Source organism: Oenanthe melanoleuca, chromosome 9, assembly GCF_029582105.1.
Source record: "Oenanthe melanoleuca isolate GR-GAL-2019-014 chromosome 9, OMel1.0, whole genome shotgun sequence".
In the NCBI taxonomy this organism is placed as follows: Eukaryota; Metazoa; Chordata; class Aves; order Passeriformes; family Muscicapidae; genus Oenanthe; species Oenanthe melanoleuca.
Window position 1 is genome coordinate 21,533,193 of NC_079343.1, and position 17,892 is coordinate 21,551,084.

General features: G+C 42.0%; 1 protein-coding gene across 9 annotated transcripts in view; it reads right to left on the reverse strand.

The window, feature by feature from the left end:
* Positions 1 to 17,892, reverse strand: part of ARMC9 (armadillo repeat containing 9) — a 77,903-nt gene that overhangs the window by 12,418 nt on the left and 47,593 nt on the right. For 3 of the 9 annotated variants that reach the window (XM_056498873.1, XM_056498875.1, XM_056498874.1), the window contains 3 exons: positions 16,013 to 16,142; positions 11,235 to 11,407; positions 6,932 to 7,972 (listed from right to left, as the gene is read on the reverse strand). In XM_056498873.1, coding sequence (XP_056354848.1) covers positions 7,950 to 7,972; positions 11,235 to 11,407; positions 16,013 to 16,142 — 326 coding nt within the window. In that variant the 3' untranslated portion in view covers positions 6,932 to 7,949. Of the gene's footprint in view, positions 1 to 6,931; positions 8,325 to 10,789; positions 10,902 to 11,234; positions 11,408 to 16,012; positions 16,143 to 17,892 lie in introns of those variants that run through there. The other 6 variants (XR_008841194.1, XR_008841193.1, XM_056498872.1 and 3 more) reach the window with 3 other exon arrangements.

Consider the following 17,892-nt stretch of genomic DNA (forward strand, 5'->3'; position numbering starts at 1 on the left):
CTTTCAGATCTCCCCAGAAATGTTCAGGAAAACTCTCAGTTTCTACTCTCTAACTGGTCTCTGTCCAGTAAGTGGGTGCCAGCCCCACAGCAGCCCCTGCTGCCACCCACCCAGTTCCTCTGGTGCCCAGCTGGGCTCAGAGGAGTTTTTGCCTCTCCTGAGCTGTGCTGTGCTTCCACTCCTCGTGTGCTGTGGCCAGTCCCATGCAAAGCTCAACAAAAAGACACAGACCCTGGCTGGAGCCAGGACAGAGCTCATTTTCTCTCCAGTAGCTGGTGTGGTGCTGTGTTTTGGATCTGGGACCAAAACAGAGCTGATAAGGGAGGGGTGTTTTAGATGTTGCCTACACAGCACGAAGGCCAGCTCTGTTTCCCACAGTGAGCAGGCTGGGGGTGCACAAGGCAATGGGAGGGGAGAGCACAGGCTGCTGACCCCAGCTGACCAAAGGGAGAGCCCACACCATGTGCCAAAGGCTCAGCAATAAAACTGGGAGAAAGGAGAAGTTATGATGTCTGCCTTCACAAATAAGAGTTATGCATGATGAAGTAACTGTTCTGGCTTTCCCAGAAATGGCTGAGCACCTGCCTGCCTGTGGGAAGCAGTAATGAATTCCTTATTTTACTTTGCTGGTGCACACAGCTTTTGCTGTACCTATTGAATTATCTTTATCTCAGTCCACAGATTATCTCTCTTTTGCCCTTCTGCTTCTCTCCCCCATTGCTCTGGGGTGGAGCAGATGAGGGCTATGTGTTAACTCACCACACACCCCAAAGGTTGTGCTGATAACACCCCCTCATCACATCATCTCCCACATGCCTTACCAAGGACATATTTCCCCAGGAGGTGATTTTCTAGCAAGAACAGGGTATTCCCAGTACAAACTACACTCATAGCCTGGAGAAAATTAATTCAAGGCAGCACATGGGTCACACCTGTACCTGTGCCAAGCTGCAGGACCAGTCAGCTTTGCAGAAGATAAGGCAGCTTGAGAGCTTACTTCTCTGCCCAGGACCACTGCCCGAGTTGGGAGAAAGAAGCAGAATAAGCCAACTCATCTGTCATCACTCTGTCCCATTCCTACTGCCCAGAAATGGTTTGGGGGGTGTCTAATGGAGACCAGAAGTCTCACCTATGCACAGGTAACACTTCAGGGCTGAGTTGCCCTGAACTTTTCTTACTAGGAAATGGTTTTGCATAAAGTACTGACGTTAGAAGGTAATAAGAGATTTTAATCAGCCCCAGCACAAAAGGAAGGGAATTCCTGCGTAATACCAGGGACTCTAATTTGGGATATTTTTGCGATCAGGAAGAAGCTGTGGTACAGGTAAAAGGAAAGGGGCTACAACCAGCAAGCACCAAACATTCAGCCAGTTTTGACAGAATTCCAGCTTGGGACAAGCATCTTTCAAAGCCTCCTTTGCCTCTGTAATGTATGAACATGATCCAGCCCCACAGAATAATTCCCCTTGCAGGAAAAAATAAGGCAACCCCACTACTCCAAACAAAATAGAAAGTAAGAAAGAGGGAAGGAAGCAGAGACAGGAAACTACAAGGACACTCTTCAGAGAGGCCACTGCTGCAGGATAAAGGGACATATTTTTATGAATGTGCTAAGTTTCCCTCTGAAACTTATTTTAGGCACCTGAACAAAACTTATCATCTTTGTGCAAAAGTTTAAAACAATCCCCTGCTCCCAGCAAGGTGCAAGTGCTTGTAGGAAAGTAGCTGCCTCCTCAGAGCTGCTTGGGGGAAGCTGGACTGGGTTGAAACACAGGAGATATTTCCATCTCACTAGGAACAAATAATGAAAAGAATGAGATGTAGAGCAAGGAAGTATCTTGTGGAAAAAAATCAAAAGTCAATTATTTTTCTCTGCAATGGTCAGATCCTGAGCTTGAGCAAGATGATGACACTAAATGTCAGGTCAGCTCCAGGCATACATGACTAAGAACTCAACCAGACCAATTTTTGAATTTTGGGAGAAGAAAGCCAATTCTTCTTGCTGTTACTGTGTACTGTGTTAGGGGCTAAAAGCCTTAATTGCAGGCCAAGCTGCTCACAGTCATGTGTCACACAAGCACTGAGGCTTGGGATCAGTTTTGATGGCTCACAATCCATGATTTGCCCCCAGCTGCAGTGTGGTTACACTACTGCAGCTGCTCTGGAATCCCTGGATCTGGGCAGAAACGGGACAGTGACGGCTGCTGTGGCACAGAATGATGGGACCCTTGAGATCTGCTGTTGTGCTTTGCCAGGGATCATCCAGGGATCATCCCCTGAGCTGGTGGCTCATGACTAGGAGCTCCCTGGCATGGAGCTTTTGGTACAGCTAGTCAAGGTGGAAATTTTGGCTGTTTCAAACAGCCCAGTTTCCACAGGCCTTAATCGAAACAAAACTGTTCTCCTCAAGTCCCAGAGCTGCTACATTTCATTGCCCAGCTGCTCACTTGGATGAAGAAGAAATAGAAAGGAGCCAGTTTCATGGAAAGTCATGGTAGGCCATGATCTGCAGAATTAACAAAAAGAAGTCATCTGCTTAACAGGAGCCAGTCCCTTACAATAGTGAAAATTTGACCCTGGGAGAAGGCTGCTGTAGAAAAACAGTAAAAATTTCAGGGAGACTGTGCTGCTTGACAAAGAATTCATTTGGTGCTAATGGTTCTGCTTCTGGCAACAACATGAACCACGCTCCCAAAAGGCAGTGCATGAGCAGACAGGAACAATAAAGTGATTTGTTCTCAGGAAGGATTCAGGCTCTGCCAAGAGCAGCCGGATCCAGGCAGGGGCTCGGGCACAGAGCGGCGCACGGCAGCCCCGGTGAGGAGCTGCATCACTTGGCACACAGCTGCTATTTCCAGCACTTCCATCCATCCTCGCTCCTGCTCGACTTTTTCACTCTTCAGAGGAGGAGAACTAAATTCAGATCTACAAAGGCCAGAATTTTTCCTTAAGATCAGTAAAGGGAGGTGTCCTCAACTCCTAAAATCCCTCCTCAGGTGGTCTGATTTTCAAATGGCCTCAGCATTTGCAGCTGTCAATTACAGCCTAACATCAAAGGCACCTTAAACATCTACAGAATAAACCTTGTTGTTTTCAGGTACCTGCTACTTTTTATTTTTCCTGCTTATTTGCTTGCTCAGAAGAATTAGCTCTCAGCATTACTAAAAGAAAAACAAAATAAAGTAACACTTTAAAAGTCTTTTAAGATGAAAGCCAGCAAGGCATACTGAAAATCATTTTTGAAATTAAATGCAGTGCTAGATCACTCAATTACAGAGTGAACAAAATAACAGACACTCCCCAAATCTGTTGACTTAAAATTATACTAGAACAGCATTTCTCATATTTGAAGATGATAAGAACAAAACATTAAAGTTGTCACCTGGATTTCTTACTGCTTATGTGAAGCATTCTCACATTCACTGCCATCAATTACTGCCCTAGTTTCTTGGAAACTTGGACCATATGCCAAGGACAGCTGAGAGAACTTGTACTAAAAGGAGGACATGTTCCAGAAAGTTATTAGATGTCCTAGGGTGTGCCACTGAGCCTGTTGTTCAGAGAGCACCAGGTCCTCAAAAAGTGGAAATTTGGATCATGATGCTGTAACTGAATACAATGTCACTGCAGGGTAGAAAGCAGCCTGGATTTGGGAAGAAACTTTGAAATATCAGATCCCAGGGCCCTGACAAGATGTCAGAATTACTGGTCTGATAACACAGTAGGACAATGTTCTATGTTCTGCACCCAGAAGTTGATTTCTTTTTCAAGTCCATTAGCAGCAGATTGCCATAGTTTGGCCAGAACAGTTTGGTCTTAGTCTGTTTTGTTTGTCTTGAAACATCTTGTTATTTCTCACCTGTCAATAAACTCTCAAGAGCCTCCCTCCTTTCACAATTTCTATGAATAGGTTGGGAAAGTGCAGCCTAGCCCAGAGAAGTCCACATGGCTCAATCACGAGGTATTTTGGTACTGGGTTCCCACAGCATCAGTGGAGGTTTGCAAGGCTATAATTAAATATATGCTCTCTGCTTGCCATGCCCACAGAGCACAGGAGGTGTCTGGGGTGCCTGGCAGGGCTCCCCTGCTCCTTCCTTGGCTTCAAGCAAGGAGCATCCCCCAACTCTCCCACACTTCCTCTCCTGATTGTTCAATATTCAGTCAGACTGCAAACAAGTGTGAGGATGATCCAAACTGTCAGGAAGTTCTGTCTCAAAGATAAATTCAAGCTCCTAGCTACACAGTGAGTCTGGATGTACTTACACACCTGCAAGGGAAGCAGCCTCTTTGCTTTTCTGCCACTGCTATGCCACGATGAGCATGAGCACCACACAGAGCTCTTTATCTCTGCACTGCCATCTCCACCATGATTTATAAAGATTAGTGGAACTTTGTTTAAAGGGATAACTGAAAGCCAAACCAAGCAACCACCGTCCCTCCCCATCACAGCAACATTTTCCCTCCATTCAACTTCCTGCTTGTCTTCTCTTACACACTTAAACTGTAGAACAAATAATACTTGTGACACCAACCCAGTGTTGCTGGTGGCATCCCACATGCCTGGGCTCTCCTCATGAGAGACCACAAACAATGAGTGGTTCATGCCTGCTTTGCAACACTTCTGAGTCAACAAGATTACCTCTGCAGAGGCAGGCCAGGCTGAACTCAAGAGAGCTGTGTTTTCCACTTAGATGGAGATAAAAACCGTTTGGGACAGAATTTGTCAATAATAAATCAGAGTTAAATGTAAAGAAATGGACTCAAATTTGCATGACCTCCAAACCAAATATATCAAAAAGAGAAAGAAGGAAAAAAACCCTGTAGGAGCATTTTTATCTAGTCACAGGAAGATAATTTTAAAGCTCTAGTACAGAATGAGCCCTTCTATGCAAACTTCAGTAGACTTACACAGTCTCAAATAACAGTCAGCATTAACAAAATGACACTGAATATGCAGTAGTTACATCCAAAAGGCACAGTAGCACCACTTAGGACTTTGGTCCCGGAAAACTTTACTTACAGATCCGCTGATCATTTGCAATAATTTTATTTGCTTTTTGTGAAAGAAATAACAGTCACTCTAAATGCACTCCTCCCACCAGGGCAGCAATTTCCACTGCTCCTGTTAGGAGTTCCTCAGGAGGGTGTTGAATCTAGCAGCTGCCTCTTTGTGGCACATACAAAAAGACACCCGAACTTTTCAGAGTGAGGTGCTGAACTTGCTATGTGTGTGCTACTGAATTCCATTCAGGGACCTCTCCACCCCAAACAGTGGAGTCCTATGAACAAAGGCAAAATTGACATTTTTCATTAGCTTCACATCTTCTGACTGTCATCACAGGTGCTTTTTTTAATAAGACAGAGGAAAAGAAGACACGTTACTTCCTTGGCCTCTCAAATTATTGTTCAGCTGGTAACTTATTTCTAAACACATCCATAATTTCTCTCAAGTATTTGGAAAATGAATATTCTCAAGCATTAATATATAAATAGTCTTGGATTTCAAACTCCATACTCACAAAGCTAAGAGAACATGGGAAAATATGCATAGAGTTCTGCATTGCAACAGGCCTGAGCAAGAAACATACTTCAGTTTGTTCCTTTCAGTCCCACTCAGCAAGATGCATTTCGGTTTTCATGAATCTTGATCTGCTGGAGCAGCTGCCACACCTACCAACCACCTGGTAAAAGGTGGTGAAGTTTTTACCTCAACTCACAAAATCAGTGAGGTTTTGGGATTGTTGTTGTCATCCCCCACCAAGAAAAAAAAATTATTCTGGTCTCAACACTTTTCAAAAGCTGCTCCCTGTCTTAAAGAATCAGATCTAGCATGAACATAGCATAGATCCAACATGAAGGTCAGCACTGCTGTAAGATAAATAAAAATCAGCTACTGGAGTATTCTGTGTTATTCATGTATGCAAATGAACTGCTTAGCACTTCAGTGTTAACAACTTGGCTGTTGATGTTACCTGCTGCAAAAAAAACCAGAATTTCAGAGGAAATTCTGCCTACCCTGGAAAGCCATGAGGTGAACTTTTATGGGTTTTCCATTACTGCCTTTTTGTGAATCAGAGGACAGTTTCCCATTAGCTGTGTTTATCAGCTCTGAGAGGAGGCAGATGAATCCAAGCACAAGTCAGAGATTTTCTGTGACTTCTTTGTGTGGCATGGGGAGCTGTGTGACAGAGGCTATCAAGAGTCTGTAGTCACTTCATGTCCTGTGTAGTCTGAAGATAAAGCAATACCTCAACTCTGCCTGCTTGGTGTTAGGTTGGTGTTGTAGTAATTGGTTGGAGTAGTAAATTGTAACTTCCACATGAATTGACTGGATTTTAAGCTACAGGAGGTCTTCTCCTACAAAATAACCCCATTCCAATGTAAAGTCTATTCTGGAGGTTTCCTGAACTTGTGTGTGAGAGCCCTATCTGCAAACATTTGACACAGCATCACTGATACCAGTGGGTCTGAGGCAATTACATCGGTGGCCTTGGCTCTTCAGTTGCCACACAGAACAAGAGGCTCAATTCAGTGTCTTATCAGAACCATAGAGTTTTCTTCTGGCTCTATGGAAATAGCTTTACAACTCTTTACTTTAGGGGAAGGCAGTGCCACTATAGCAGTTGCTTTACCTTTCAGGCTGTATTCCACTTGTTTGTTTCTCAAGGTGAAACTCCAAAACCAAAGGCTTATCTTTCACATTTTCATACTCATTAAAACATTTGTTTCTGAAGTCTGCCCATGGCAAATACACTGTCTGCTTTTTGTACATCTCTGCTTCAGCAGCAGCCAAGTTCCAATGTAAACTGCATTTATGTGTCCTAACAGCTGTGACATGAGGGGGTGTTACTGAAAAGCCAACCCCCAGTGAAGACTTTAGTGTTTCCTGGTCACTGTTACTGTTGAGAGAAAGAACAACAAACAGATTAGCTTTGTAATTCACTGGCAGAACTAACTGCTGCTTTTTTATTTAGTGGAAGGATTCCTGATCTCTCTTGCCTACCCAGCACTTCATATGAACCAAAGACCAACACAAATTCCATAGAGACATAAGCAGTCATTGCTCTGAAGAACATAAAAAAAGTAACAAAGACCAAAGAAGATGGAGCACAGTTACATGTAAAGAGAAAGTTGCTTTTGATCTGTTCACATTCTCATGTTTCTTCTATGAATGAAAAAGCAAAGCTCTTCCTTCATTCCAGGGGGAAAAAAGAGATTTTTCATTCCACAAATATTAAACAGTAGAATTAAGAAAAAAATGCAGAAAGAAGGAATAGAAGTAATTGCAGATAGGGACCTGCGAGGTGAGCACGAATGCTGCCTTGGGCACAGTAACAGTGTTTTTCATGCTACAGGTCAACCAGAAGTTGATAAAACACCTCTTCAGGGTCTGGAGGCTATACAGATCCCACCCCACGCAGGACTGCTCTGGGCAGGAAGGTTCTGTACATGTGGCAGACACTGTCCCTCTTCATGCAGATCCTTTGAACACAGATACCTCCCAACCCAGTCATAGAGGCAACATTTTTAAAAAAGCAATTAGCAGGCTGCTTCAGCAAGCAGTACGTAAAAAATACAGTTGCTTGGTAAGACTCCTGGGCTGAGCCTACATTCTGTTTCCAAAGGCCATTTACTCAGACACAGAAGGCAGAGAGCAAGAGTTTCTTCTCAAGGTGGCAATGTCACTGTAGAGTAAACTATCAGAGAATATCCATCTCCTATATCAGTCCTGGGCTGCTGCTGAGACCTCAAATTCTAATAACAAGGCCCTTGTCTTAGCCAGCTTTAGAGACCACAGACACATCCCATCAGATAATTCTGAATCCCTGCAAGGCCTGCAGTGTCAACAACCTCACTCTCCTCTGTAGGTCACCTGTAAAGCTTATTACAGGAAGCTGGCTCTGTCCTCCAACAATGTGAGAGGTTATTCTCGAGGAAAGGAACTGTTCTCACTTCCTGTAGGACTGGCTGCCTGCAGAAAAACATCGAGAAAGGGTCTGTCAGCTGAAAGCAGGATGTATTACAAGACAGAAACTGCCTAAGGGCAACACTTGTTCAACTTGTACAGGGACACAAACATTGCAAAACACATGCAGAAAGGCACTTTAATTCAAGATGCTGCAACTTAAAACTGCAGAATGTATTTATGGCAACCCCTTTTCAGGTGATATTGAAAGAACTGAAAGAGCATCACCAGCACTCCCAATAAAAAACATTCCCCATTCTTCTGGTAAAGATTTTTGATTTTTGCTGCCCTAGCTCCAATATGCCTTGACAGAACTTGGTACACTGCAAACAGCTTCAGCACACCCATGCAGAGTTGCCTGGAACAGAGAGAGAATAAGGATCAGAGTGGATTAAACCATGCAACCATGTCCACATGGAACACAGTTGAAAAGGTCTACATTTGGAGGTGCCTATGCTCCATGTGGTATCCTATGCTCCAGCCATGCTGCCAGTGTCATCCCTGTGCCAACTTGGAAGTGGAAATTACAGAGGATCCCAGCATGGCTGCTTTCATTTGGAGGAGTTTGCTTTTGCTCTAGAATTCAGCTAACAGCAGGGGCTGCATCTTGGGCAGGAATCTGGCCCCAGGCCTGTAGCTGCACTAAGTACCTGGGCTTCCTCTGCATTCCTCAGGCATTCCACACACTCCAGTGCTCCAAGAGGAGCGGTCCAGCTACTTCAGGTAGGTTTACATAAAATCAACTTGTTTCCAGAAAATACACCTGTAATAAATACTAAAATCAAGCTAAAAATGTGCCTCCAAAATAAGTGAATGCATCAAGTTAAATCAGAAAGTCCTCTTTTTCTCATCATGTCCATCAGCTACAAAAACTTGCATTTCTCCAGAAATACCAAGAAACCCACAAATTAGTCTTCCACTGGAACAGAGTCTCTTGATACATAAAATCCTACATACCTATACAGCAGGCAAATGGGAGGCAGCAACTGCTGGAATCTACTGATTACTGGTATCTGTGCATCTGATACCATTTTTGACCTACAGATGAGTCAGCTAGGAAATTAAAGGAGCAGTAAGCACAAAGTTTTTCTAGGGAAACATTAGGGGCTCAGTTGCTTCAAACCCATTCCCTGCATCTTTAAGTAACAGCTGAGAATTACCTTTGAGAATCTCAAGTTTCAGCATAGGTGCTTAAAACCCTTTTTAGTCCTTTAAAGATCTGGTCCTTACAACCATCATGTAACTCTTCCCACCTATAAATACCTGTGTGAAAGCCCCTGCAGGATGGACAAGAGCTAATTAATAGGTGCTCTGTGACAGCAGACAACAAGGCTGGATACATGGACTCAAAGTGAATGGTAGATTAGTTGTTTGCAAAATAATTTATTTGCTATTTTTTAGCAGGAACTGTTTAACATTCTATTGGTGACACTGTCCTGCGGCACATGTGGACAGATAGAAAATGATAACCTGGAATCCCAAGTGAAAAATTGGGGAGAAATGGAAAATGAACAGATAGCAAGTTGGGATGCCCGCATACGTTCCCTGCAAAGAGGAGAGGTGTAGTGTAAAACAATAAAAGTTAGAAGAGCTCAAGTATCTGTACTAACAGATCACATATACAGAATCCACAGAGAACCCCAAGTGACTTACTTTAAAGCAATTTAAAAATAAAATACTTTTAACTTCTGCCACTGGAAAAGGATCTTGCTCCAGAGCCTCCTGAAAGCAACACTGATATGTCTCATCCTTCCTAGGACACTTTCCCCAGGAGTGTAAAGCTGCCCTGGAGAAACTAGAACATTCAGATTTTTTGTGTACATACACACACACACACTGTGCTTTTGCTTTCTTCTCTAGGGTTTCTTTTCAACGGGCCAATGCTTTTAGAAATGAACCGAAACAGGAACCAGGGACAGACTCCTGGGTGTTAACACCACATCCAGTCAGGGCAGAACAGTGCTGCTTTCACAGGAAACAGAGAGCACTGATGTCAGAGGTAAAACTCAGGGCACATGCAGCAAAGGTAAAGCTGAAAGAGCTGCATTACCTCAGCACAGGAGTGATGAAGCAAGGAGCCTCTAGGTCAAAACCTCCTTTTGCCACCAAGAACATTCCCTTCCAATGCCTCACCTGTACTCCCTGAACAAAACCACACCACTTCCCTGCACATGCAACTGTGTGGAACAATGAATGAGCAACACAGAAGGCTCAGAATGCTCTTTCCAGCTCTGTTACTGATTTACTGGGTTATTTAAATTCATTTCATCTTCTGTATCTGTAATAAGTAACTAATGATACACACATTTCCAGTTTCTTATGAAGGTATTGACTTACTATATTTTTGTCAAATGTTTCAAGGTAACAGTTACAGCTAAAGAATAGAGCTGATGTTATATTGTGATCAAATAACCATCAGTAAACTTGTTATGATGCATTTGCTCCTGCCATTTCCACTCATGATGGACACAGGGTTGTATTTGAATCCAGCTTTTCCTATCCACACACCTGTGAAAAAGTTTGTTCATCGCTGAAGAATGGACCTTTCTTCCCCTTCCACCCCAAAAAACCTCCACAGCTGACACACCACATGTTTACTGATGTGTGAGCATCCAAGAGCAATTTTTCCTCTGTACTGAGCTTGTGTTGCCTGGCTCAAAGCAAGTGTCCATAATTTTCCTCCATCCTCAAGTCAAAGCCACCCTCTCTTAATCCCTCCCCAGAGATTAAGTACTTTTTATAAATTTTTACAGGCCACAGCACGGTGGTTCAGCAGAAAGGAGACTGCCATGAGCAGCACACTGTGCTTGGCTCTCTGCTTACCAAGCTGCCCTGAGCCATCTCCTGAGCTGCCTGACATCTGTTCTACATTCAGCTGCAGTGTAGACACACCCAGGGATCCGACTTCAAGTTACACAGTGGGATGAACAAATGTCTAAAGAAAAGGAAAAACTCTGATGACATCTAGAGAAGGTCTAATCTGAGACTCATAAGCTTCCCCAAAAACTTCTGAGAATTTGGGTCACTTTTCTCCACCCAGAGACAGGAAAAAGCATGTCTCTTAACTGCTCACATGACAGCCTGGAAATAGGAGCAGTGTTCAGCAGGATACAATTACATGGTTGTACATCCTGCAGATGACAAGTACAATGTCATAGACTCCTGGCACATTTGTAGCCTACAACTTCATTCCTGAAGAGTTTCTACAAAGCTCCCTCCTTTCCCACCCCAAAGAATGACAAATAGAACGATGACATTTTCCACTTACTCTGTCTGCTCCTTGTGGATGATCCTGAGGAGCTTGGATGGCTTGTTTGTCGGGGTTCAGACTGAGAGAACTGGGGGGCAATGGCTGGGACCTTTCCCTTTCTAGGGCTGGTGCTCTGCCCGTCAGGAGTGCGAGGGATCTTGGGTTTGCTGGTGAAGGCTAAGGCAAACTCACTGGAGGAGGAGAGGGAAAGGGTTAGCAATGCATGGAGAAATATGTATGCATAGTACATCTGCAACCAAGTGAAACCTGCAGTACGTGCTGTGACAGCCCAGCAGGTGCTCAGACCTCAGGCAGACTGCAGATGGAAAGGAACATGGCAGCACAGGTACTGCCTGGGACATGTCCTCACTGCACAGCCTCTAACCTGGCTCTGTCGACCTGCCCACCCTGCTCAAACCTCACTCTTCACACACAGGAGTGAACAGGTTCAGTTAAACTCCCTGCAAACCAGTAACTGATCTATAGCTTGTTTTCTGGTCTTTATCACACCCAGTGATTCATTCTGGGATGCAAAAAATACAGATATGCTACAGTTCAGGAACACATCCTTTTGGGGCACAGACACAACAATTTCTTCCAGGTATAGGTCAATCTTGGCAGACACAGGCAGCCTCCCTGGCTCCTGTCTCAGATAAGATTTGTAGAATTCCCTGAAGGCTTTGCCAAAAGAGCAAAAAGCTGTGAGGGCATGTATAAAATAAATTCCCTAAACACACAGGTTCCTTGTTCACACTGAGAACATAAACCAGGTGCTGCGATTTCACAGTCTGCATGTGCTGCAAAAATACCATTCTTTAATATTTAGTCAATAACTGTGTGAGTATACACGGTCCTTTCTTGCCCTCAGCATAAATATAATTTTTCCAGTTACAAAAATGGAAGCTACCAGGAAATAGCAAGTCTCTAAAATAATTCTGAATCTAATGGATGTTTGCACTAGTGAGTCGATTTTGTCTTAAAAGTTGACTAGGTTAAACTAAAGTAACAGCTTTTTTTGGAGAGACAACTCCATCATATTTAAAAAGGGAAATAAAAGAGCAAAGGCAGGACATCGAAAAAATAGGTGCTGTCTAAAAATCGGCGATTAAAATAGAAAGTCGCCGTGTTATTAGCTGCATCAAAAGAACCCTTTGTGACCATCAGAAGGCGTGATTAGGAGGATTTTCAAGATATTTAATCTCCCCTCCTCCCCTGGGAATGCTGCTGAGTCAGTGCTGATTAGCCCTTCCATAGCCCTGCTTTACCTTGCGGGGAGATTTGAGCAAGTGCTCCTTTTGTGTTTTAAATAGCTTTACAGGCTGTATTTTGCATATGTATATGCTAACTCCTAAGGGCAGAGAAGTGTTAACTGCTTTGATAAGAATCATCCCTGCAGCCCTCTACCTGTGAGTATTACAAGTGTTAACACTTGTCTCAGGTTCAAAGGAGGAGGTGGCAGAGGCAGCAGAAACAGACTGGTAAAACAACACCAAAAAATAAGACTGGCTAGATAAAACCTCATGGCGTGGATCACTGAGATATTTAAACATCTTTATCTCCATATAGCAGTGTCATTGTTGTTGCTTTTTCTATCATTTAGCTCACTTTGGTAAAGTGAGTTAGTTCAAGTGAATTGGGTTTTCAACTCACTCGTGCTCTTCATAATCTTACGTGTACTATGGTGCTCTTAGGTGGATTAAAAAGAAAGATTCACCAGCATCAAGGCAGTTTTTGAGCCACAAATGAGGTTTTTTTTCCTTCCTTATTTAACAACAGATAACCAAACACTGGATCTGATTTCCAGACACTTAAAAAAGGTGTTTTTATAGCCATTCAACCATCTCCACAGTTTCAGGGCAGTAACCTCGGCAGCCAGACCAGCGACAGAGCAAAGCAATGCAACCAGAGTCACATCACTTTACCAAGGAAAGAGATACACAGTTCTCACACAAAATAGTTCATATCTGTGCAAACTCTTCAGGAAAGGATTGTATGAAATGGGCTAGTAGCAAAACCTATAAAGTTGGAAAAATTCTGTAGTTTTTCTGAGAGGATGCAGAGCAGATCTGGCTCTCCAAGTGTTCAAGCACCACAGAACCACTTCATCTTTACTGCATCAATAAATAGTTTAAGATCAACAGAAGATAACTATCCTTAGGATAACAGCTAAAACTCCTATTTTTTATCCTTTAAAAGTTGATGAATTGAAGAAAGAAGAAGCAAAATCTAGTGTGGGAAACATTTGTCAGCATTTGGCAAAGGAGTCACTGATGACAAGGTGTGCTCAAAGAAAAAAACAAAACAAGAAACAACCAATCAAAAATACCCAAACCCACAACAAACTCACACAAAAATATACATTTGAGCTGAGAAGAAAGAAAAGTGTTTACTTGGAAAAACTGAAATTATTGTCTATAAAAAGTGCACAACAGACTGACCCTAGAATTCGAATAATCAACCTGGAAATAAGACAGGACTTGAATATATAAAGTGAATTAAATCATTTTCTCCAAGAATACACTGGGACTTTTGGCCATTTTTACCAGATTATCAGAAAAGCAAGGCTAATAGGGACATAAGAATGTCCTGCAGAGTTTAAACTCTTTTTTATCATGATCCTACTGAACATAGTCACAATACAAAAAAACCCTCCTTTGCCAGCCAGTTAGAATTGTAGACTGAAGCCTGTTACAAATTCACCTTTGATTGGCTAAAAAAGCACAACAGAGCTATTTCCTCACATGATCAAAATGCAACAGGGACTATCAAATGCAAGACTGTCAAATGCAGCTGTCAGTCTGACCTGCATCAGCTGGAAAATAATTTGTTCCTGTGGAAATAAAACAACTGCAGTAGAAAGTTCACTACTAAGGTCTCATTCTTCTCTCCAATTGATTTTGCTTCATTTTACTCATTTCTGTGCAGTTAAGTTCCCATTTTATACTGCTAAGGAAGAGAAGAAAGAGAAGTGACTACTTCTACAGCCCAGCTCAGCCCTCTTTTTCTCATACACACCTCTTCTAGGAAGGTCTTGGTTTTTGCCTAATAGGTATTTGCCTCCAGGAAGGAGACATTTCTTACAGTGGACAAAACCATGAGCAGTGATTTATTAGTCCTGTTTGTTTTGCAAACAAATTATAGTCTGCATCCAGGAGTGAAAGAATGCAAAGGCAGGTCTAGCTATTGCAACACCAAAGTATTAACAAAAGACCCTTGACACAGAAAACCTGTGCTCTCTTTGACTGTGAATGGTTGCATTCCTGTATCTGTAACTCGAGGCTGCATTTGGAAATCCAAATTACTGCATGCATGCTGAGAAAATACAGGATGAAAAGATATGATCTTCCTCTGCAGGATACTGCACCTGTGCCTTCATTTCTATAAAATCCATCCTGAGATTTAGACATATGTTTGTTAACAAATGTTAAAAATTACCGGGAACACACCTTTTTAATACGTTTCATAGAGAAACAAAACATCTCACTGAGGTGGGGGACAAGATGCTGCTAATTTGACTTGCTTCTTGGAGGCAAAGTCTGAAAGATAATATCCCTCCCTACACCACAAAGCAAACAATTTGGCCATAAATTTTAATGGTCTATTTGTACTTCTATTATGTGCTTAGCTAGTGTTACAACAGACAACAGAAATAAAACCAGTAATGTTGGACCAGAAGTATGACTATTAAGCACTTCAGCTGAAACCAGTGATAATTTGTTGACAATGTATAATTTCTCAGATCTCATCATGGAAACAGCACAACTGGGGAAGAAACCCAACCAAACAACCAAAGCCACACCAATACCCCAAAAAACCCAAAACCACACACTAAGCATCTGTAGGCTTGAAGGACACAAAATTCTATACACAGAATCTTTCAGAAGTGCTAGAGCTGTAATTAACACAAATAACCAACACTTCTGAAAAAAATCAGGTGTGTAAAGAGCTGGTAAAACCCTTCCTTTAACACATCTCCACCCATTCTGTGTTTTAGTTCTGGAACATACTTTCTTTTAAAATTTGTCTACAGTGTTCAAAACTTGGCCCAATCTAATTAGCTATAGGAAAAAGCTGTTAATGTCTGAAAGATACATGCAGGCCTGAAAACTTTGGTAGACTTTGGTCCAATTGCTAATTAATTCCTAGTTCTCATCCAAGATATAACATCACAGTTGTACATGTGACAAAGGCTTCACAGAAGATGAACAGGATAAGCAGGATAAGGAGAGCAAGAACTTTGATTTTACAGGAATAATTTCAAGGAAGACTTTAAACCTATTGCTGGGTGATCTCTTAACTTTGCCTCCTTTGATATACCCACCTAGTGGATAAATGAGGGACTCTGGTCAGCAGTGCTAGCAGCTCAGCATTTAAACACTCTTAACCCACTTAAATGCTTCATTTTTCTTCCTTCTGCCTATTAATTCCTGTCCTGTTCTTACAATCTTACCTATTTTTTTACTAATAAATTATTTTCACGGGCTAGTGTTGAATTATCTAAGAAGCAATCTGGAAGCTTTATTTTCAGAAGGCTATATTGAGCATACATGTGAAGTTCATTAATAATGTATTGCTTGAGACTTCTCCCATTCTGAACCAGATGCTTAGAAACTGAACAGCTGCCTCTGGCACAGCAAAGGATATTTTGTTTGGCAAGAACCACCACAGCTGTCTCAGGCCAGACTACATCATACATCAAATGACTTCACATATTGTCTTTACAGCAGCATGGAATTAGCTGGTAAATCCTGTCAGACTCCTCTCACAATTTTAGGTATCCTCTGGATAGATCATACCTATGTGATTGACCATTTGCTTTGTCCTCAGTGAAGTCAGCAGATTGAGAAGACAAGGTGCCACCAGATGGGATGTGTTGGTCCATTCTATGGCCTGATGCAAATACTTCAGACGACTTCATTTCAACTGCTGTTTAAAAAAGAAACACATTTCAGTGAGGACTGTTTTATTAGAAATACAATCAAGTCACAGTTCCTGCTGTATGAAGGAAAACCTGAGGTTTTGGAAGGTTACTGAGTTCATGTGGCAGAGTGTATTATGGCTTATCACCTGAGCAAAACAGCTGCACGTGTGATAATTTAAACCCTTTGCAGTCGGAAAATAAAACTGGCTACACTGTGCACTTGCAATGGGATAGGAGCACGTAGACCCTCAGTTAACACAGGTCAGCTATGTCCAATATCTCATTTAAGGCACAGAAAGTCAACCCCTTGCAGTTGTCTGTACATATCCACAGTAACAGGGACACGACAGACAAGAACAACTTCTACCTTACACTAATGAGGAAGTGAAGGACACTCAATTTGCTTAGAATCACAAGGCTACCAAGATATGCAAGTTCAATGAAAGCTTAGGGAAAATCCCTAGCTCTGTTCCTGCCATGCTCAGGAAAGGCTGCTGTCCTGGTTTGCTCTCTCTTGCTGATAAGAATGCAGATCAGGTCACTCTCAGACAGGCATTTTGCTGCCCAGCACATGTTCTGTCTGGCATTCAGCATAATAAGTGTAGGAAGATCACTAGGGTTCATCTTTGGTCCACAAGTTTTTTGCTCACAGGAGATAAAAAATGAAAGAGTGCAAGAATTATTGATTCTTAACCAAAGGATAAAGGGGGAGAGGATGGACCCAGACAAAATCAGACCAATTCAAATATTTCCAGGAGGACATTAAGAACTATGTTCATTTTTAGAAAACAAAAGAGGATCAAGGTTCCTTGATGCTAAACTTAGCCTTGAGACAGCCCCTTGATGAGGCTAATTGTTCACATGAAGTTTTTTATTCTGTTTTTTTCACTCTCTGTCTCTCACTATTCATTCTGCGACTTGGCTGCATGAAACTCTGAGTCCCAAGGTACTCTTGTTATGCTGAGAAACAAATATTCTGAAATAAGCAGGTTCCTGGTACTACAGAATGACCATTAGACCAAGATCAGAAGTCAATAAACAGCAAATTTATTGGACAGCAGAGATGTTTGGCAGGGCATCATGAAAGCCTCTAGAAGCAGTACCATTACTTTTACACAGTTCTGTTCCCTGCTGTATCTTAGAAGGCAATAGAAGAGAAAGAGCTTATTTCCCATTGTCTTAAATTAAAGCCTTTTCAATTTAAATATTACAATCCCCACTGCCTTTTGGAAAAGTTGAGATGTTCAAAGACCCAACTCAATTATCATTCTGCAGAATAAAACTCCTGTCACTGACAGGGTCCAGCACTGCAGTCTCTTTTCTCTTCTCTTACAACACCCCATTTCTAAATCCCAAAAGATAAGAAAGACAAGCACATATGTCACTGCTACTTGCAAAAACCCAGAACAAACCTCAGGCCATTTTTCAAGTAACTCCAAGTTATTTTATAGACTGCATTAATGCTAGGAAGAATTTCCTCAGTCACACACAATTATTTGTCTTTTTATATGTATAATGCATATGCACTAGCAATATGTTGTATATTCTGACTTTAAAGATTTTTCTACAGGAAAATAATATAATCTAGTAGTCTTATTAGTAGCCACCTGCAAATAATTTTAACTGAAAGCAGCTAACACGGTTTTAAACAGAGGCTACAAGCAAAGTTCTGATAAAATGAAACATTTAAGCTGGCTGAAATATCTTCTGCATGATGGCTTTAAATTCATCAAAAATGAACAACATTTACTTTGC